The sequence below is a fragment of the Centroberyx affinis genome, unplaced genomic scaffold (genome assembly GCF_046629955.1).
Source record: "Centroberyx affinis isolate AG114_WGS23_722 - 3 ecotype Tasmania unplaced genomic scaffold, CSIRO-AGI_Caff_v1 ptg001721l_1, whole genome shotgun sequence".
Lineage (NCBI taxonomy): Eukaryota > Metazoa > Chordata > Actinopteri > Beryciformes > Berycidae > Centroberyx > Centroberyx affinis.
This window is the reverse complement of record NW_027280129.1, coordinates 38,726-55,000: the sequence shown is the minus strand read 5'-3', so window position 1 is coordinate 55,000 and position 16,275 is coordinate 38,726. Positions and strand designations below refer to the sequence as shown.

General features: G+C 41.8%; 1 protein-coding gene across 1 annotated transcript in view; it reads left to right on the top strand.

Annotated features, from left to right (window-relative positions):
* Positions 1 to 1,235: 1,235 nt before the first annotated feature.
* Positions 1,236 to 16,275, top strand: part of LOC139651864 (solute carrier family 12 member 2-like) — a gene marked incomplete at its 3' end in the record, with an annotated part of 53,405 nt that continues 38,365 nt past the window's right edge. The window contains exon 1 of the mRNA XM_071528743.1: positions 1,236 to 2,239. Within this exon, the coding sequence (XP_071384844.1) occupies positions 1,658 to 2,239 (582 nt within the window). The remainder of the gene's footprint in view (positions 2,240 to 16,275) is intronic.

Genomic DNA, 16,275 nt, shown 5'->3' with positions numbered 1-16,275 from the left:
TAATGGAAAGTTCCTGTCTCCCTCAAGTTTACATTCAATTAGAAAGGAGTCAAAAATGAAGGGATGTTTAAGGTGTTTTTTTTTATGGGGTCTCCTCCATTGATAACTCCCTTAATTCATTTTAAGGGGATTTTGCATGAATTAAGGGGTGAACGAATGTAAATGTAAGGTTATTTTAAGGGATTAGTGGTTCGTAGAGATAGTTTCCCACCTCAGAAAACAGACACTGGTTTAACTCTTCATTTCACCAGCCGCCATTACTTTAACATTAGTCATACTGTCAGATATTAGTGTGTATAACAACAACAATTTTTCATTCTGATTAGGAAATATGACACTAAGCCATCTTTCTGTTTTGATCTGGTTAAAGAAGGCAATATGTGGTGCGTGGTGGCAATAACTGGGAATAATATGGCATCTGAATCATAATAGTATTTCTAATCTATGAATGAATATGTTGACACAACATAAACTGACGCAACAGTCGTGGGCCACAGCTATTCACTGGGCAAGACCAGCTTCTTACATTTTTGCAGTCATTGAACGAGCAATCTCAAACATCATGTATTGATTTTAGTGAAAATTGTGAAAAGATGTGAAAAGATTTTTTTCCCCTCTTCATTTCACATGCAAAGAGATAATTCACTGGTGAAAATGTCATTTTCACTTGGAAAATCCACAAAAATCCACATGTGCTTTGAATTCACATGTGACTTGTTTTGTAAGGGTTTATTTGCCCAAAAGCAGTAACTTATCTTAATGGAAAATGTCATGGAGTTGTTCCTTTCACTAAACCCTAAAGTATGGTAAACGTCCTCCACCTTGCCATACCCAATTAAAGCCCATGTAGTTGCTGAAGAGGGATAATTACGCAGCATCCAGGCAGGCAGACATAGCACTGCAGATAGAAAGATAGGCCCAGATACAGTGAGAGCCTGTTTGGTAGGCCTGTTGGTGCAGAACTCACCCCCCTCCACCTCCACCCACCCCTCCTTTCCTACAGCCTAAAGTCACGCCTACTGTTATGGGTTTTGTGATGATATCTCGCGACATTCCCCTCCTCTTTAAAAAAAAAAAAAAAAAAAAAAAAGACGCGATCGATGACATCTCGCGAGTTTTCCCTCCCCCCCCTAACCGGAGCCCATCACCACCCTTAAAGCGATGCCGACTGCAGCGTGTATAATAGCAGCGAGAGAGGCATCGGGAGTCTAGGAGGAGCTGCGGCAAGGTCGACAACAGCATCCTGCTCTGAAAAAACAGATAGACCGGAGAGGTTTTTTTTTTTTTACGGGATTTGGTCCGGAGAAAGAAAAAAAAAAAGTCATCGGAGGATTTTCGGATCTTGTATCTCTGGAGGAGTAGGAGAGGGGGGCTGAAAGTTGAACGCTCGTACCCCTCATGTACAGCTAACGAGCCATCCTTTCCTATTGTAACTCTCCGCATGTCAGGCTCTGCTCTTTTTCTGACAAGGCAGAGCAGCGTGTTGCCTTCCTTGTAAATAGGAAGCGAGTATTGCGTTTCTCACGGAGCGACTATCGGGCTTCCCCAGTTCTTCTACTTTTGCGGGCTTTTCTAGAAGCTGTGTTGTTGTTTTTTTTACATTTAGATTGAGCTTTACCTTACATACTTTGCCTCATTCATCGGTGTTTTTTGTGCCATGTCAGCGCCATCCTCCACGCCTCCCGCCCAGGCGGAGAACACCGCGCCGGAAAATGAGGCTCTAGTTCCGGACGCGGGGCTGAGGCCGCCCGGTCCGACGCCCAGCCAGAGCCGCTTCCAGGTGGACCTCGTCGCCGAGGCGGCGGGCGCCTCCACCGAGGACAAGTCGCCGAGCTCCGACGCCTCCAGCACTCTCCCATCCAGCGACAAGGCCACTCCCGCCGCACCTCCGGACGGTCCGGATCCCGGGGCCGGCGGAGAGGAAGCCAAAGGCCGGTTTCGGGTGGTGAACTTCGCGGATCCGAGCGGAGCGGGGAGCGGGTCCCCCCCGGAGGCAGCGCCGACTGAGGGGCTTCAGAACGGGGACACGGTCATGAGTGAGACCAGCCTGCATTCGTCCACAGGGGCCCAGCAGCATTACCACTACGACACCCACACCCACACCTATTACCTGAGGACTTTTGGCCACAACACCATCGACGCCGTGCCCAACATCGACTTTTACCGGCAGACAGCGGCGCCCCTGGGGGAGAAACTCATCAGACCCACCCTGTCGGAGCTGCACGACGAGCTAGACAAGGTAAGGCAGCAACACATGGCTCTGAAACCCCAAGCGAGTCCTGCACAACACTGGTGCAGGCACGCATTGCCAGTCTTGGTATCATAACATTTGAAATAACGTCTGAGTAAACTACACCTGTAGAAAGGCGGACAAACTATGACCTCAGCACATGAAAAGGCGGGTTAGCTGAGTTTCGGTGGGTTTACCTGCCACTCCATCCCTGATTACAACATCTAGTGATTCACAGTTAATACGCGCGTTGTCTGTCGTTTTGCAGATCCCGGTCTGTGATACGGACAGGGTTCCTGTCTGTGCACATATATGCAGATAGAAATGGAATGAGGATTTGCTTGAAAGCTCGTCTCGGGTCACAACAAGCCGTGCACGCGGCTGCTTTGCAAATGAGTCTTTTGTGCAGCATTGGCAGGATTAGTTTCATTGACGCAATGGCAGCAATGTGTGGAATAGGAAATAGTACCGCGGTAATACGGCTCAATGTCGTTTTGTAGGTGTAGAGCTGTTGTTTTTTTGTGGTGCTCACTATCCCTTTATCTGCATTTGATGTGCCGTAATGGTTAGATGAGTGGCGGGCCCCTCCTGGATGAAAAATAAGCAGATGTAGCAGGTTGAATATTGGTTATTTTGTAGCTGTAACTGTACCAATTGACTTTATTAATGATGACCAAAGGTGTGGCACAGTCTCTTTTGTCTGTCATGAGTTTGGTTGCAAGTTTCAAATGAGTATTTTGTAATGTCCCCATGGATTGTGTCAAGACACACCCACTACATGGTCTGTGAGAAGTTATCAAATCCATAGTCAAACGGTTTCGGACTGAGTTTATGCATGCATACTGATATGCATACATTACAGACAACAAGACTTTTCCCATGGGTGATGAAAGCATGACTTTTTTACAGTAAAGACCACCAGTCAATGTCAGCCACGGCCGATGGAGGTTCAGCAGCATGCGGGTTTGCATTTCAGTTGAACACTGCAGCAGCTGATTTCACTGCCTGGTTCCTCCTCTCTGGGTGAAGGTGGGCTAATCAGTGAAATCAGCTGTAGTGTTTTGTTGGAGCCAAGTCACGCCGACCTGAAATGTGTACCTACGCCGGTGTTTGTGCATTTTCAAAGACAAGGCAAAAAGTTAAAGGGACACTGAGCAGGGTTTTCCCCCTTTGAAATGGCATTGAATCATCCAAAAATGATCCTACTCCATCATTACTTCTGGCCCATTGGTAGTGTGTGACAGTGTGTGTGTCTGCAGAGAGCCTGCTGCCTTCTGCCTTCTATTTTCTTATTTCTGAATGTTCGGGACATTTCTGGGCGGCAACCTTTTAGCAGCAGGTGAGTCTGCCTGCAACCAAAACCACTGCTGAACCCTTTTATATCTAAATGCCAAGCTGGCTGCAGTAGCGGTCCAAAGTCTAACACAGAGTGACTGGAGTTCTGGTCAGAGCTAACGGAGTTGTATCCAGTTCCGGCCAACTCGGTCACGCGGGTAATTTCCGGTGTTTACCGGCATTTTTATACGGAGTTCCCAACCGAAAGCGAAGTGACGTAAATTCATACATATTTCAGAAGCAAGGTATCAAATTTCATAAATATCTATACACATTTAAGCATATAAAACACTAAGTTACGAACTTAGTCACGAACAATTAGCGGGAAGCCTTAAATCCCACTTTGGGCGACAGTTACTTCATGTAGAGAATCGGTATTGGCTGATAAATGGAAAAATAAGAGCTTTGAGTACATAGCCTGCACTTCTTACAAGTATCTGTAACATTGTGAAGGTACAGGAAGGGTTAATAAAGGGTTAATATTGAGTATATGAATACACCGACACGGACCAAAGTAAGTGTCCGGAATTGGATACGAATTTTGAATCTCAAAAATAGGTGCGCTATCATCCATTTGCAGGGACTGGAAGAAAATGAATTACAAGTTAAGGTAAAAGCGATATTAAACTTTAAAAAAGACAGATGGAGGATTGTTCATTTATGAGAAACTTCAGTGAAAACAGTACAGGATGAAATATATTAGTATTTGATTGTGATTTTTTTGGTCTTATGCTGTCCGGAATTGGATACCCTGATGCTAGTGTGTGAGCTGGCAGCTAGCTACCGTTGTTAGCGTAGCTTCATTGTAGTAGAAAAGCTGATAAGCTAACCGGCACCTACCTGTCCAACAGAAAACAAGCCAGCTCCTTGTCTGCTTGGCGTTTCACCTCGCTGTACTTTTTTACTGGTTTTTACCGCTCTGGCAACCGCAGGGAGGAGGGGTCAACTTTGAAAGTTGTGTTGACAAGTCACAAGCAGCAAAATCCTACTCAGTATGCCTTAAAGTCTAACTAAAGTTGCCCTTAATTGTCAAGGTTACATTTTGTTAAACTTCAAAGTCAATGTTGTTTACATTGGCATTGCTAACACAACATAGCCCTGATGAATTTACACTGGTTACTTCCACTGGAACAGAGGGGTATTTCAAAGAATGGATTCTGTTTTAACATGTAGCCTATGAATAGAAGACATTCAAGAGATGCTGTACTCGTCAATGGTAGCCACCCTTGCTAACTTTACCTCTAAGTGCTTTTGCACAAGGGCTGAACAATTAATAGAAATTTTATCGAAATCGCAATATGGCCTACTGCAATTTTCAAATCGCAGGTGGCGCAATATTTGTTAAAGGTGAAATGTGTGTCAAAATACCATTTTAAATGAAATATTGTGGTGCTGCAGAGATGTCCTGGCCTACACATCATATTCTACAGACTTAAGAAAACATCTTTGTCAAATGAAATGGTCACTTCATAGGTCCACTTTTTCTTGGCATGCTCAGCTGATGGAGAATGAGGAGGAATCATTAATATCTTTTCTTACTACAATTTTTTTTACCCCAGAACCTAATCATCCAACATATTTTTTTTTCAGGCAGTTTTCAGGTAGTTATTAAGAGTATGTAATTCTGTTCCAACTATTCTGTTCCTACACAATCCCCAATAGCCATATTAGTGAGGCTTTACTAATTGGTGGTATGGGATGGCACAGGTTTATGCAGATAAATTGGCACTAAAGCCCATTTGATAACTTGCATGACAAGACCAGAACAGAATCTTTGTAATCCAATCTGATTCATCATGTCTGGGTAGATAAATAACCTTTTGAAAGGTTGTTGAATAACGATGCGATGACTAATTGGATCCAAAAGAAAGTAGCGCTGAAAAGACAGGAAGCTATCAGGAAAAATATTTTCATAAAAGATTAATAAAATAATGGCCACTTACGTTGTCATTTGAAGGGTGCTCTGCTGCTGATTAAGAAATAAGTCGATTTTCATACATTATTCAGTCAGTGGTTTTTAAATTCATAGACCATAGGAGCTGAGCTTATAATGTTAGTCTGATTTCCTCTGCAACGTTTCAAAATTGTACCGGTTGCATATTAATTGAGGTCCAGTTTTATACCCCACGGCATTCTGGGTGTGTACTGACTGTGGCTTTAGACATGTGAGAGGTCCTCGGCTGTATGCTGCCAAACTGCCTCCCAAGTGAATTGATGTTCAGCTACTTCCTCCAGGCACATCTTCATGGTGTCACTAGTCAGAGGATTATAGCGCACCAACACAGCTACAGCAACTGGCTTCAAGAATGAACAGTGTGTGTACCGCACGTGTTAGACTCTCAAAACATTCCCGAGAAGCTACAGTACAGACGCACACGCTTCTCGACCTTGAAAGCCCCAAAGCTCTTTGATGAATGTAGACGGTCACCAGTCTGTCAGGTTTACAAAGTGTCAGAGAAAGACGGTAAATTGCGAGCTGAAATGTGTGGGCAGTGGAAAATCTTGGGGTGGAAGAGGTATTGAATGGAGAAAGATAAAGTTTTACAAGTAACATTTGGAATGACAGTATGTATATTGAGGCCTAATGGCCTAATGGCTGAGTGGTTGGATAAACTTCAAACATGGCAACAATTCCTCAAGCAGAAGAATCTGGGGCCGGTTGCACAAAACACCTTAAGTTAAGATTTTCCTTAAAGTCTGAGTTAAGGTTTCCTTAAAATAAAATCGGTTGCACAAAACACCCTTAAGTCTTCTCCTTAAAGTTTCCTTAAAATGTTCACTTAAGTATTTAAGGTTTTCTCCTTATCTTGGTCTTATACTTAAGGAGTCCCTTAAAGTTAGTTAAACTGTTGCGCAAAAGACCTTAGCAACCAAAGTAAGGAAAAAAACTTAAGGTACCTCTGACTCTATCTTAACCGCAACATGGCCGAGTTTATGGCGATAAATGAAGAAGTTTCTAGAAATTTTTATGCTTGCATAGTACATGTACAAGCAAGAAATGGTATGGTTAAATGTAGTTATGGGTAAATGTATTTGCACATATACGGGTTTGTACAGTATGTATGCATGTATAGATACGCAGAGGTATTTATAGATGATTATGTACTTGTATCTAGGGCTGAACAATTAATCAAAATTTTATCGAAATCTCAATATGGCCTACTGCAATTTTCAAATTGCAGGAGGCGCAATATTTGTTAAAGGAGAAATGTGTCAAAATACCATTTTAAATGAAATATTGTGGTGCTGCAGAGATGTCCTGGCCTACACATCATATTCTACAGACTTAAGAAAACATCTTTGTTTGGTACAGATCTCCGCAAAAATCCCACCATAATCATTTGAATACGTTTTTCAATGAAAATGAGAATAATGATGTAACAATTATCATTCCCTCTAATATCGCAAATCATATCGCAATTGCAATATCAGTCAAAATAATCGCAATTAGATATTTTTTCAAAATCGCTCAGCCCTACGTCTATCTTCTATCTCTAATCCTTTGTACTCAGTACGTCTTTTTTTCCCCCTCACACACTAGTCTCCACCTTTTTACACACAGAAATAAACATTGTCATCAAGATGTGATGCACTAAGATGTATGCTTGCGAAGTTAATGACGACAATAAAAAAAAAAAAAAGTTACCAAAAAATAAAGTACTGAACCCACATGGCAGCAGCACAGCTATCTGCAAAACAAGGGAAGGCCATCATGTGCCGTGCCATGTTAACATTCCAGGGGGAGATAGGTCTTGGAGACAGCGTCGCCTAGCCTTCTCCCCCAGAGTCCCTTTTAAACACCAGAAACCAGAAAAACCCCTTAATTTGATCCCTGAAATGTCCTTAATATCTCATTACATAAACATGAATTATCCATTTAAAAATAACACGGCTTTAAAAAAAGTACGGTTAGTATCATGGGTTTGTAAGGGAAAGTTCTCCCTGAATTGTACATTAAATTAGAAAGTAAGCAGTCAAACGTTAAGGGGGTGTTTAAGGAGGTTTTGATGGGGTCTCCTCCATTAATAACACCCTTAACTCATTTTAAGGGGATTTTGCATGAATTAAGGGGTGAAGGGGGTCAAACTTTTACTAGTTGTAATGGTATTGATCATTTATCAATACACAGGATGTGATGTAACACGCATTGTATCCTCTCTCTCTCTCTCTCTCTCTCTCTCTCTCTCTCTCTCTCTCTCTCTCTCTCTCTCTCTCTCTCTCTCTCTCTCTCTCTCTCTCGTACTTTATAATACACAAGCGCCAAATGATATTATCATCGCGAGCGGTAGGCTACACTTTCAAAAGGAAAGGGGCCCGGTTCAATCGATACAATGCGTCACTGATTCGGGTCGTTGATGACGGAGAGAGAGAAAAAAAAAATAACACCTCGCAAAAATATTTTCACTTGTTTCAGTGCAGGCTGACGTCATCATCGGTCCGGGCTCGCTTACATACTTCATCAGGAATGTAAACACAGACTTTTCTGTACGGATGAACGGCGGCATGGCAATACGCCGGCTGAAATCCAAATGAATTATAACAGCAACACCTGGCTGTTCAGAAGAAGGCATTGCATTGATGGTATCATGGTGCTAAGTGTGCTGAAGTGTTCATGAGTGTCCACAGCTTGTTGTTGCTCTTCAGGGGAATGTAGCATTATATTATAGAATCTACAGCGATTCTCAACCTTTTTACACATTAGAGCCACGGACCCCCATCTGATGAGATTTTGTCTCTCGGACCCAAATCTCAGAATATTTTTATTGTCAGATATGATTTTTATCATGTCTGTATTGTAGGTAGAGAGATAACAGTGCAACTATGATCAAAACAGTCGTTCTACTACATTCTGTAATTGTGTTCACTTCTTGTAAATGAAATAATGGTGAAGTTTAACAATTCATCATTTTGCTGGGGGACCCCCTGGAACCTCCTCAAGGACCCCTGGTGGTCCCCGGACCCCACGTTGAGAACCACTGTTATAGAATTTTTTTTTGTCATTTTTGTTAAGATTGAAAAAGTGATGCTTAATTAATTGTGTGTGTGATAGAAATCTTCGAACACCCTTATGTTGGATCACAATATATCATATATCGGTCATATGTTACTGACTTGAATTCTATTACAGCAAATTTTGAGATGGCACCAAACATCATTGCTGTAAGAATCAAAATCATATTGTATTGTTGTGTGGCCTTTACTTACTTTTTACTTCATTTACTTGTAGTATTTCTCCACACATCCAAAACCTAACTATCTGCATCACATCTGATGATGGTGCTCTTATTTTGTCCAAGCTTAATTATTATTTGCCCGCAGCAGTTCCCACTAAACGTTATTAAAAGTGGGTCACAAGCGCACAGTCTCTCGTTCAATGGAGTGTCATTCTGTCTGTGCAAAAGCAAAACATTTTGGATTCAATGACTTTTTGCTTGTGTGGAATACATCGGCCATATGATTGTTTTGGATCGTTTCAGTTTTAATTTTTAGTGTTTTTTTTTATGTGCCTGCCCTACCGCTCAAGGGTATTATAAATATTACTTAAAGCAATATTCCACTTAGTTTTAACATGGGGGTTATTTGCCACTTGACCACCATGGAAACCAGAATATAAACTAATCAGCAAGATCAGATGCAGCTGGACGAGTTTGTAGCATTAGGATTTTTACTTCCCATTCATTTGAATGAGGCAGGAAAATAGACTGAAAACTGACATTTAACACGTTGGTGAACAGATTCAACTGTTGGTCCAACGTTTTAGAACATAATTTCGCTAAATAGCATTTTTATTGATAGAAGAGAACATAGCGGAGGGATACCATTTAGGAGAGATAGTTCCTCTTTGGGAGACCGGATCTACTTTTTCTTTTTAAATGAATTTTAGTGTAAAGCAAGAACAGAAATCCAAAATGACGACGGACCCAAGGTTGCTTTATTGTCTTAAAAGTTGAATGAATCTGTTCACCAAAGTGTTAAATGTCAGTTTTCAGTCTATTTTCCTGCCTCATTCAAATGAATGGGGAGTAAAAATCCTAACGCTACAAACTCGTCCAGCTGCATCCAATCTTGCTGATTAGTTTATATTCTGGTTTTCATGGTGGTCAAGAGCCGAATCACCCCCATGTTAAAACTAAGTGGAATGTTGCTTTTACTTCTCCACAAAGTAGGGCAGAACTTGGAAACTATTTCTAGCCCCGAAAGCTAGCAGCCAAGAAGCTAGTGTTATGCTAGCAAGCCGTCCTGCCACTTACCGATTCATGTTTATTAGCCTCCAATTCAGAGCTGGCTGACTTGTGCAAAGTTCTTCAGAAAGTTGAGATATTCATTATATATGATTTTAGAGAGATGGATTATGAATGAGTCATTTTTCATTTTGAGAGATTTGACTAGCTGTTCAGAAGAGACTCAGAAGAATAGTCCACGGTCAAAAATAGACGTTCGCACATCTCTAATCACTTTTTAAACAGAAGACAAAGGAAAATAAGTATAAAATAAGTCATAAGTAAGTTTAGGAGTTGGAGGTTAGATTAGTGTAGGTCAGAAGTTAGTATTATGATTGCCTTACTACTTCTGATCTGGATCGACTAGGGGTGTCCTGTATGCTCAGTGATTCTCAACCTTTTTCATATCAAGGACCCCTAATTTAGTCCACATTAAAGCCACAGTAGGACCCCCATTTGATGAGACTTTGTCTCTCTGACCCAAATCTGAGAATATTTTTTAAAGTCAGATATGATTTTGTCCAGAATTCCATGACTATCTGTATTGTAGGTAGAGAGATAACAGAGAAACTATGATCAAAACAGTCATTCTTCTACATTCTCTAATTGTGTTAACGTCTTGGAAGCCCCTCAAGGATCCCCTGGTGGTCCCCCGGACCCCACGTTGAGAACCACTACTGTATGGTAGTATAAATACCAAATGTCTCGTTTGCTTATGGCCCAGATCTCTGCCTCCTACGAGTCGTATAGTAAATGAAAAACTGCGAAAAGGCAATCTCCCTTTCCCTGCCCCTTAATCACTCAAGGCCGTTCCCCCCCCATATCCAGGCATCAAGTAGATTTTGATGAAAAGTCGGGTCTGATATTCGCTCAAGGTTGCGCGGCTTGACAGAGGGCTCCCATTGTGCGCCACAGGACTCTCTCGCGCCTATTTTCATCACCAAAAAATTAGCTCTGCTGGAAGACCCCGCAGCTCGGCCCGATTTATAGACGACGGCCATTTTTAATGAGTAACCTTTTCTCTCCGATATCTAAAGGAAATTGCTTCTGGACTACACACCGTCGCTTTTTGAAATCTAGGTTTTGAAGGTCACGGCGACCCCCCCGCCCGCGTATTTTTTTTTTTCCCAACAGTATCATGTCCAGCCGTTTGGGAGTTTTTTTTCCTCTCTCTTGCGTGGCAACACGGATCGAACCGGAACGGAAATTCCGCTGGACCGATTGACTATCGCCCACGGACCTCTTTATTTTACACCACAATCAATGAGTTAATGTACTGTTGGGGCAGTTAAAGAACGAGCAGAGCCGCACAGTTGCCCGGTGACGGCTGAATGCCTCCGCTTCCTGTCATCTCTCCTGGCCATGATGGTGCTTTTCTGCCAGGAGAAAAGGCAGTGTGTGTGTGTTCGTTTTTTTTTTTTTTTTTTTTTTTTTTTTTTCGCGGGGTGGCACGCTACCAGCTGTGACATCAACCGGCTACCGGGCTGCTGCATGGGAAGAAGACGACGGGCCAGGCCAGGCCGGGCCGGGCCAGGCCAGGCCAGGCCGGGGCCAGGCCAGGCTGGGGCGTGTCCTGTTCTCTTGCCCTATTGGGCCCTTGACCAGGCAGCAGCAGCCACAGCAGCAGCAATGTGCTCCGGGCCTATATTGACCAGCCAGAAGGGAAACACTGACAGGGCAGATTTATTCAGCGCTGGGCAGCCAAGCAGAAACAGATTGTGCTTAAATATTGATGCCACCCCCCCCCCCCCCCCCACCACACACACACACACACACACACACACACACACTGTGGCTACAATGTGGCAGCTCAGACATGCCTGAAAAGGCCGGCTAACTCATTTGCTAAAAGCGCCCGACTTCCCCTTCTTTTGTCCTGCCTGGGTGAGATCTGCTACACAGTTGTGTCCCAGTAGGTCATATCCTTGGAAAAGCTTAATTAAGATGATATTTGGCAGCATGAAATGATTGTGTACTTTTGGAGCATATCTGATGGTGTTTCTTCTCATCTCAATACACCACCATTTGTTTATTGTACCCTTAATATTTCTGTTTTGTGCGACGTCAGTGATTCTCAAGCTTTTTTTCATATCAAGAACGGCCGATTTAGTCTGAGAATACTTTTTACTGTCAGATATGATTTTTGTCCAGAATTCCATAACGATCTGTATTGTAAGTGGAGAGGTAACAGAGAAACTACGATCAAAACCGGTCACTCCTCTACATTCTCTAACGTCTTGTAAATGAAATAATGGGGAAGTTTAACAATTCATCTATTTTCATGGTAAAGCTTCCATCATGCACAGCTTAAAGGAAAAATAATCACCACCCCCCCCCCCCCCCCTTAGATCCTCTTACCCTGTTAGATGTGATGGATCTGCGCTGTGATTTATGGAGCGTCAGAAGTTTTTTTTTTCCATTCGAGGAAGGAGTGAGAGTGCAGAGAGAACAATGCCATTGGCTGCCCGGTTGTTCAAATTACAAAATAAAAGCCGTTGAAGAAGGCATTGTATTTCACACACTATGGATCTGTCTGTTGGCTGCATTGCATTCTGCTCTGTTTTCTGCTACTGTTGGTGGATAAATTGGTCTCTATTCCTCTTCTACAAAGGACTTCTCCCTGTATGATAATTGAACATCGGTGCAAAAATAATAATAATTAGAGCTGCAACGATTAATCGATTAGTTGTCAACTATTAAATTAATTGCCAACTATTTTGATAATCGATTAATCGGTTTGAGTAATTTTTTAAGAAAAATAAGACAAAATTCTTTCTGGTTTCTTTACTCCTCTATGACAGTAAACTGAATTTTGTTTGTTTTCCCCAACAAAACAAATATCCTAATAGAAAAATTAAGTGCTACACATATGTAAGATGGCTCAGACTGTAAAGTTAGTTACATGTCCAGTAACACACGATAACGTAAGTGTAACCCAGGTTATTTTCTGTAGCTACAAATTATAGATGTCCCCTAAACGCATCACATGCAGACTATCGGTAGACGCTACAATTTACCGATGTTCCCTAAACGCCTCATATGCAGGCTACTGCTACTGATAGCGTTTTTGCTGCTCTCAACCCGGTTCATTTTGCTATATTCTTCATTACAGCGGCTAATTACCTGCTGTACATTTAAACTGACTCTAGTTCTGCTCAAGCACTCATAGCTCTCTGCTTCTTTTAGCGACTTTCTCGCTAACCCCACAGTTGTTTACATGTTTAGTTACTTAGCGTAGCAGTTAGCGATAGCTTAGCAGTTAGCGATGGTTTCTCTCTCTCCCTCTCAGTTTAATTAATAATTAGCTGTTAATGCTTACGTTAATGTTACACATACAGTACTGTGCAAAAGTCTTAGGCACCCTAGATTTTTTTATATACATTTCTTAGAAGTCTTAGATGTTTATTTGTTTTCTGCATTAGTGTGTCAGCAGACTGCTGTTCATTGTACATTTTTGATATTCAGAAACTTTTCATTTCATTAGTTTTGTAAGCATCTTCGCTTTATGGATTTCTTTGACATATGCCTAAGACTTTTGCACAGTACTGTATATTTGCGGGAGTGGGAGAAATCTGGCACTACTGTCCAGCGTGATGACGGAGACTCTGGGAAACGTGAGTTTGTTTATTTGCTGCGGCGCATGTAGTTTTAAATGAGGAAATCCACAACTTTCTTTTAAGGGCACAACGGCCAGTTCAGAACAGGGCATGCCAAACTGGCCGTGTGGAGAGTTAATTTTAGAAGGGGCATTACGGCCACACTCCGGGGCATCCACGGCACTGGCCGATTGGCCGTGGTATAATTCCTGCCCTGAGCTTTTCTAACAGTGTTAAAGTGTTTTTATGGTGGATTTTTCCTTTTAAACATTTCTTGTGTCATATCGGTTGGCAAAAAAAAAAGTTCTTCAGATTGGACCAATGTTGAAATAAGAGCTTTAACTGTCGGGGACAAAGGCAATCTTATTTGTCTGCAGAGCAACTGAAATATGACATTTTCCACGTGTGGACGTCGCCATAGTGTCTCCTCCATTCCTCTCAGTGTCTCTGGAGTTTTGTTAATGAGAGCCAGTGTTAACGGGGCAGCGCCGAGCGACCGGTGGGCTCCCTGTGGGCATTGTTGTGACTTTTTGGTCGCTTTTGTTCAGCAAAAGCAAACCCCTCCCAGCCACCGGTCTCCATGGACACCCAACAGGAAGCCACCCGGTGTGTGTGTGTGTGTTTGTCTGTGTGTTGGGGGTTGGGGGTTGGGGGGGGATGTTCATGTGACATATTTGTTTTTAGAATAGGCCTACATCATATTAGAAGCATGTAGACAGAGGAGAGCCCAGAGACATTGCTGCGTAATTACCGATCGGTCGGTTATTTCTTACATCGATGTCTCAACACCGCAAAGCTGCAGCTTGATGAAGAGCTAGATCTGAATAAGGGTGGGAAAAAAACAACTGTGAAGGGTAAACAGATGAGACCAAGCAAGGACGTCTGCAATGCAGTTATGGTTATGGAGTAAATATGTTAATTCAGCATAATGTGATATGACACATGATTTTTGTTTTCTTAATCGTGGTGTTAGAATGACTTGGATAAGTGAAATGACCAAGATTTTAGGAGATTTGCTAAGCTAGAAAACACTAAATTTCACCACCCCCATGATTCAGTGTTTTGCATTTATGAGTAAATTCTAATTTTAAACCCAAATGATGTCATTTTGTCCACTATTTCTGAAAAACGGACTTTTGTACGCATTGGGAAATTGACAGCTAGCGTGTCTTGACGTTCCCACTGCTTTTCTGCCGTTAGCTTACCTCTCACCAGGTTGTCACGGCTCTCTGGTCATATAGCTCGCACAAAGACATAAAGTCAACTTTTTGTTGCCTATAACTCCGTCTGTCATCCCTTATTTTGTGTTACAACATAATTTATAACGCAATACAGGTGTTGTCACCGACATATCTTTCTTTTTCTGTTGTCAGACCACAGCGCAAGCTAACTGTCATCGAGGCTCACAAAATGCTAACTAGCAAACCAAGGCTAACGGTAATTTCTGTACTGTTAGCATTTTGTGACCCTTTTTTTTTATAGTTGTGCAGTCGTCGGACAACTGAAATAGAAAGATATGTCAATGACAGCACCTGTGTTGTGTTATCCATTATGTTGAAACCGAATAAGTGATCACAGACAGAGTTATGGGCGGCAAAAAGTCGCTAGCAGCGGTGAGAACCGAGCTATACCCTGCGGAAGTACGGCAGCCATGTTTGTGAAAAAAGGGCTTGTTGCCTCTCATAATGCCATAGTAATTAGACTCACGTGGGTTTTGGTTTTAATCTCAGAAATCTCACCATTCCTCTCATTGTTGAGATATGCATACTTTCCTTAAGGGTTTATCTCAGTACAGCATAATGACACAAAAGGGTCAGATATAACCTGCTCTCTGCATAACCGAGTAATGTCCAAGAACTCACTTGTAACCAAAAAAAGCTAAGGATTATGTTTGGTTCCATATCTTATCGAAATATCAAAGGCTTCTCTTCATCCACCCACATTGTTGTTATACTACTGGCCCACATTCCTTCATTATTTGCTCATGTACAGTTAGGTTCCAACAGTTTAAACGCATTGCATTGCTTGCGGCTTCAAATTGACTAAATCAGATTGCTTTTACTCAAATCTGTGTTTGCCCTACATTCACACAGAGGGGTTATGAGTTGTAGTGCACTGCACAGCTGAAATCTGAAAGTTTTTGACGCGTTTAATATTCAAGTTTGTAATTTTATGTCGGGTAGATGTGATCTGCTTTAGTCCTAGATACGTCTCAGATCTTTTAACCCCCCATTAGCTGTGGCAAATCCTAAGATCTTTAGGCAGAGACCATGTTTTTTTGTTCAAAGCATCATCAAAGTTTTTGGAGCCGCTACACATTTCAGAGTATTGCAGGCATTGTCTGATACTGATCTATGTAACAGCGGCCATTTTTAAACTTTCCGTGACAATGCAACTGTGAAGAGACTTCACAGCAAAAGAAGAAGAACAAAAGGAACTTGGGATGTTGAAAGCTGACCATAAGCGTGTTTACCAAATAATATTGTCACTACTACATTCTAAAATTCAAATACCATAAATACATGGTATTTGAATAAATAAAATTGAAATTCAAATAAACTGCGATAGGAATGGGGGGGAAAAACACATTTGTTTGGATTTCACTTCCCATCAAGTATATATATGTGCCACCTTTATTTAGCTATATGTGTGGTGTAAGTGGAAATCCTGGCATTATAACTGTTAATAATAATAATACATTTTATTTATAGAGCACTTTTTTTTTTAAACACAAGTTACAAAGTGCTTCACAAGATTAAACCAAATTACAATAAAACGAAATGAGAGTAAAAGAGAAACCACAAAGAGCACAGTAACAGAGGGTTAATGAAGTAAAGGCTCAAAATCAAAGCGATATTATAAACAGGTAAGTTAAGGTTAAGGATGTGAAGGT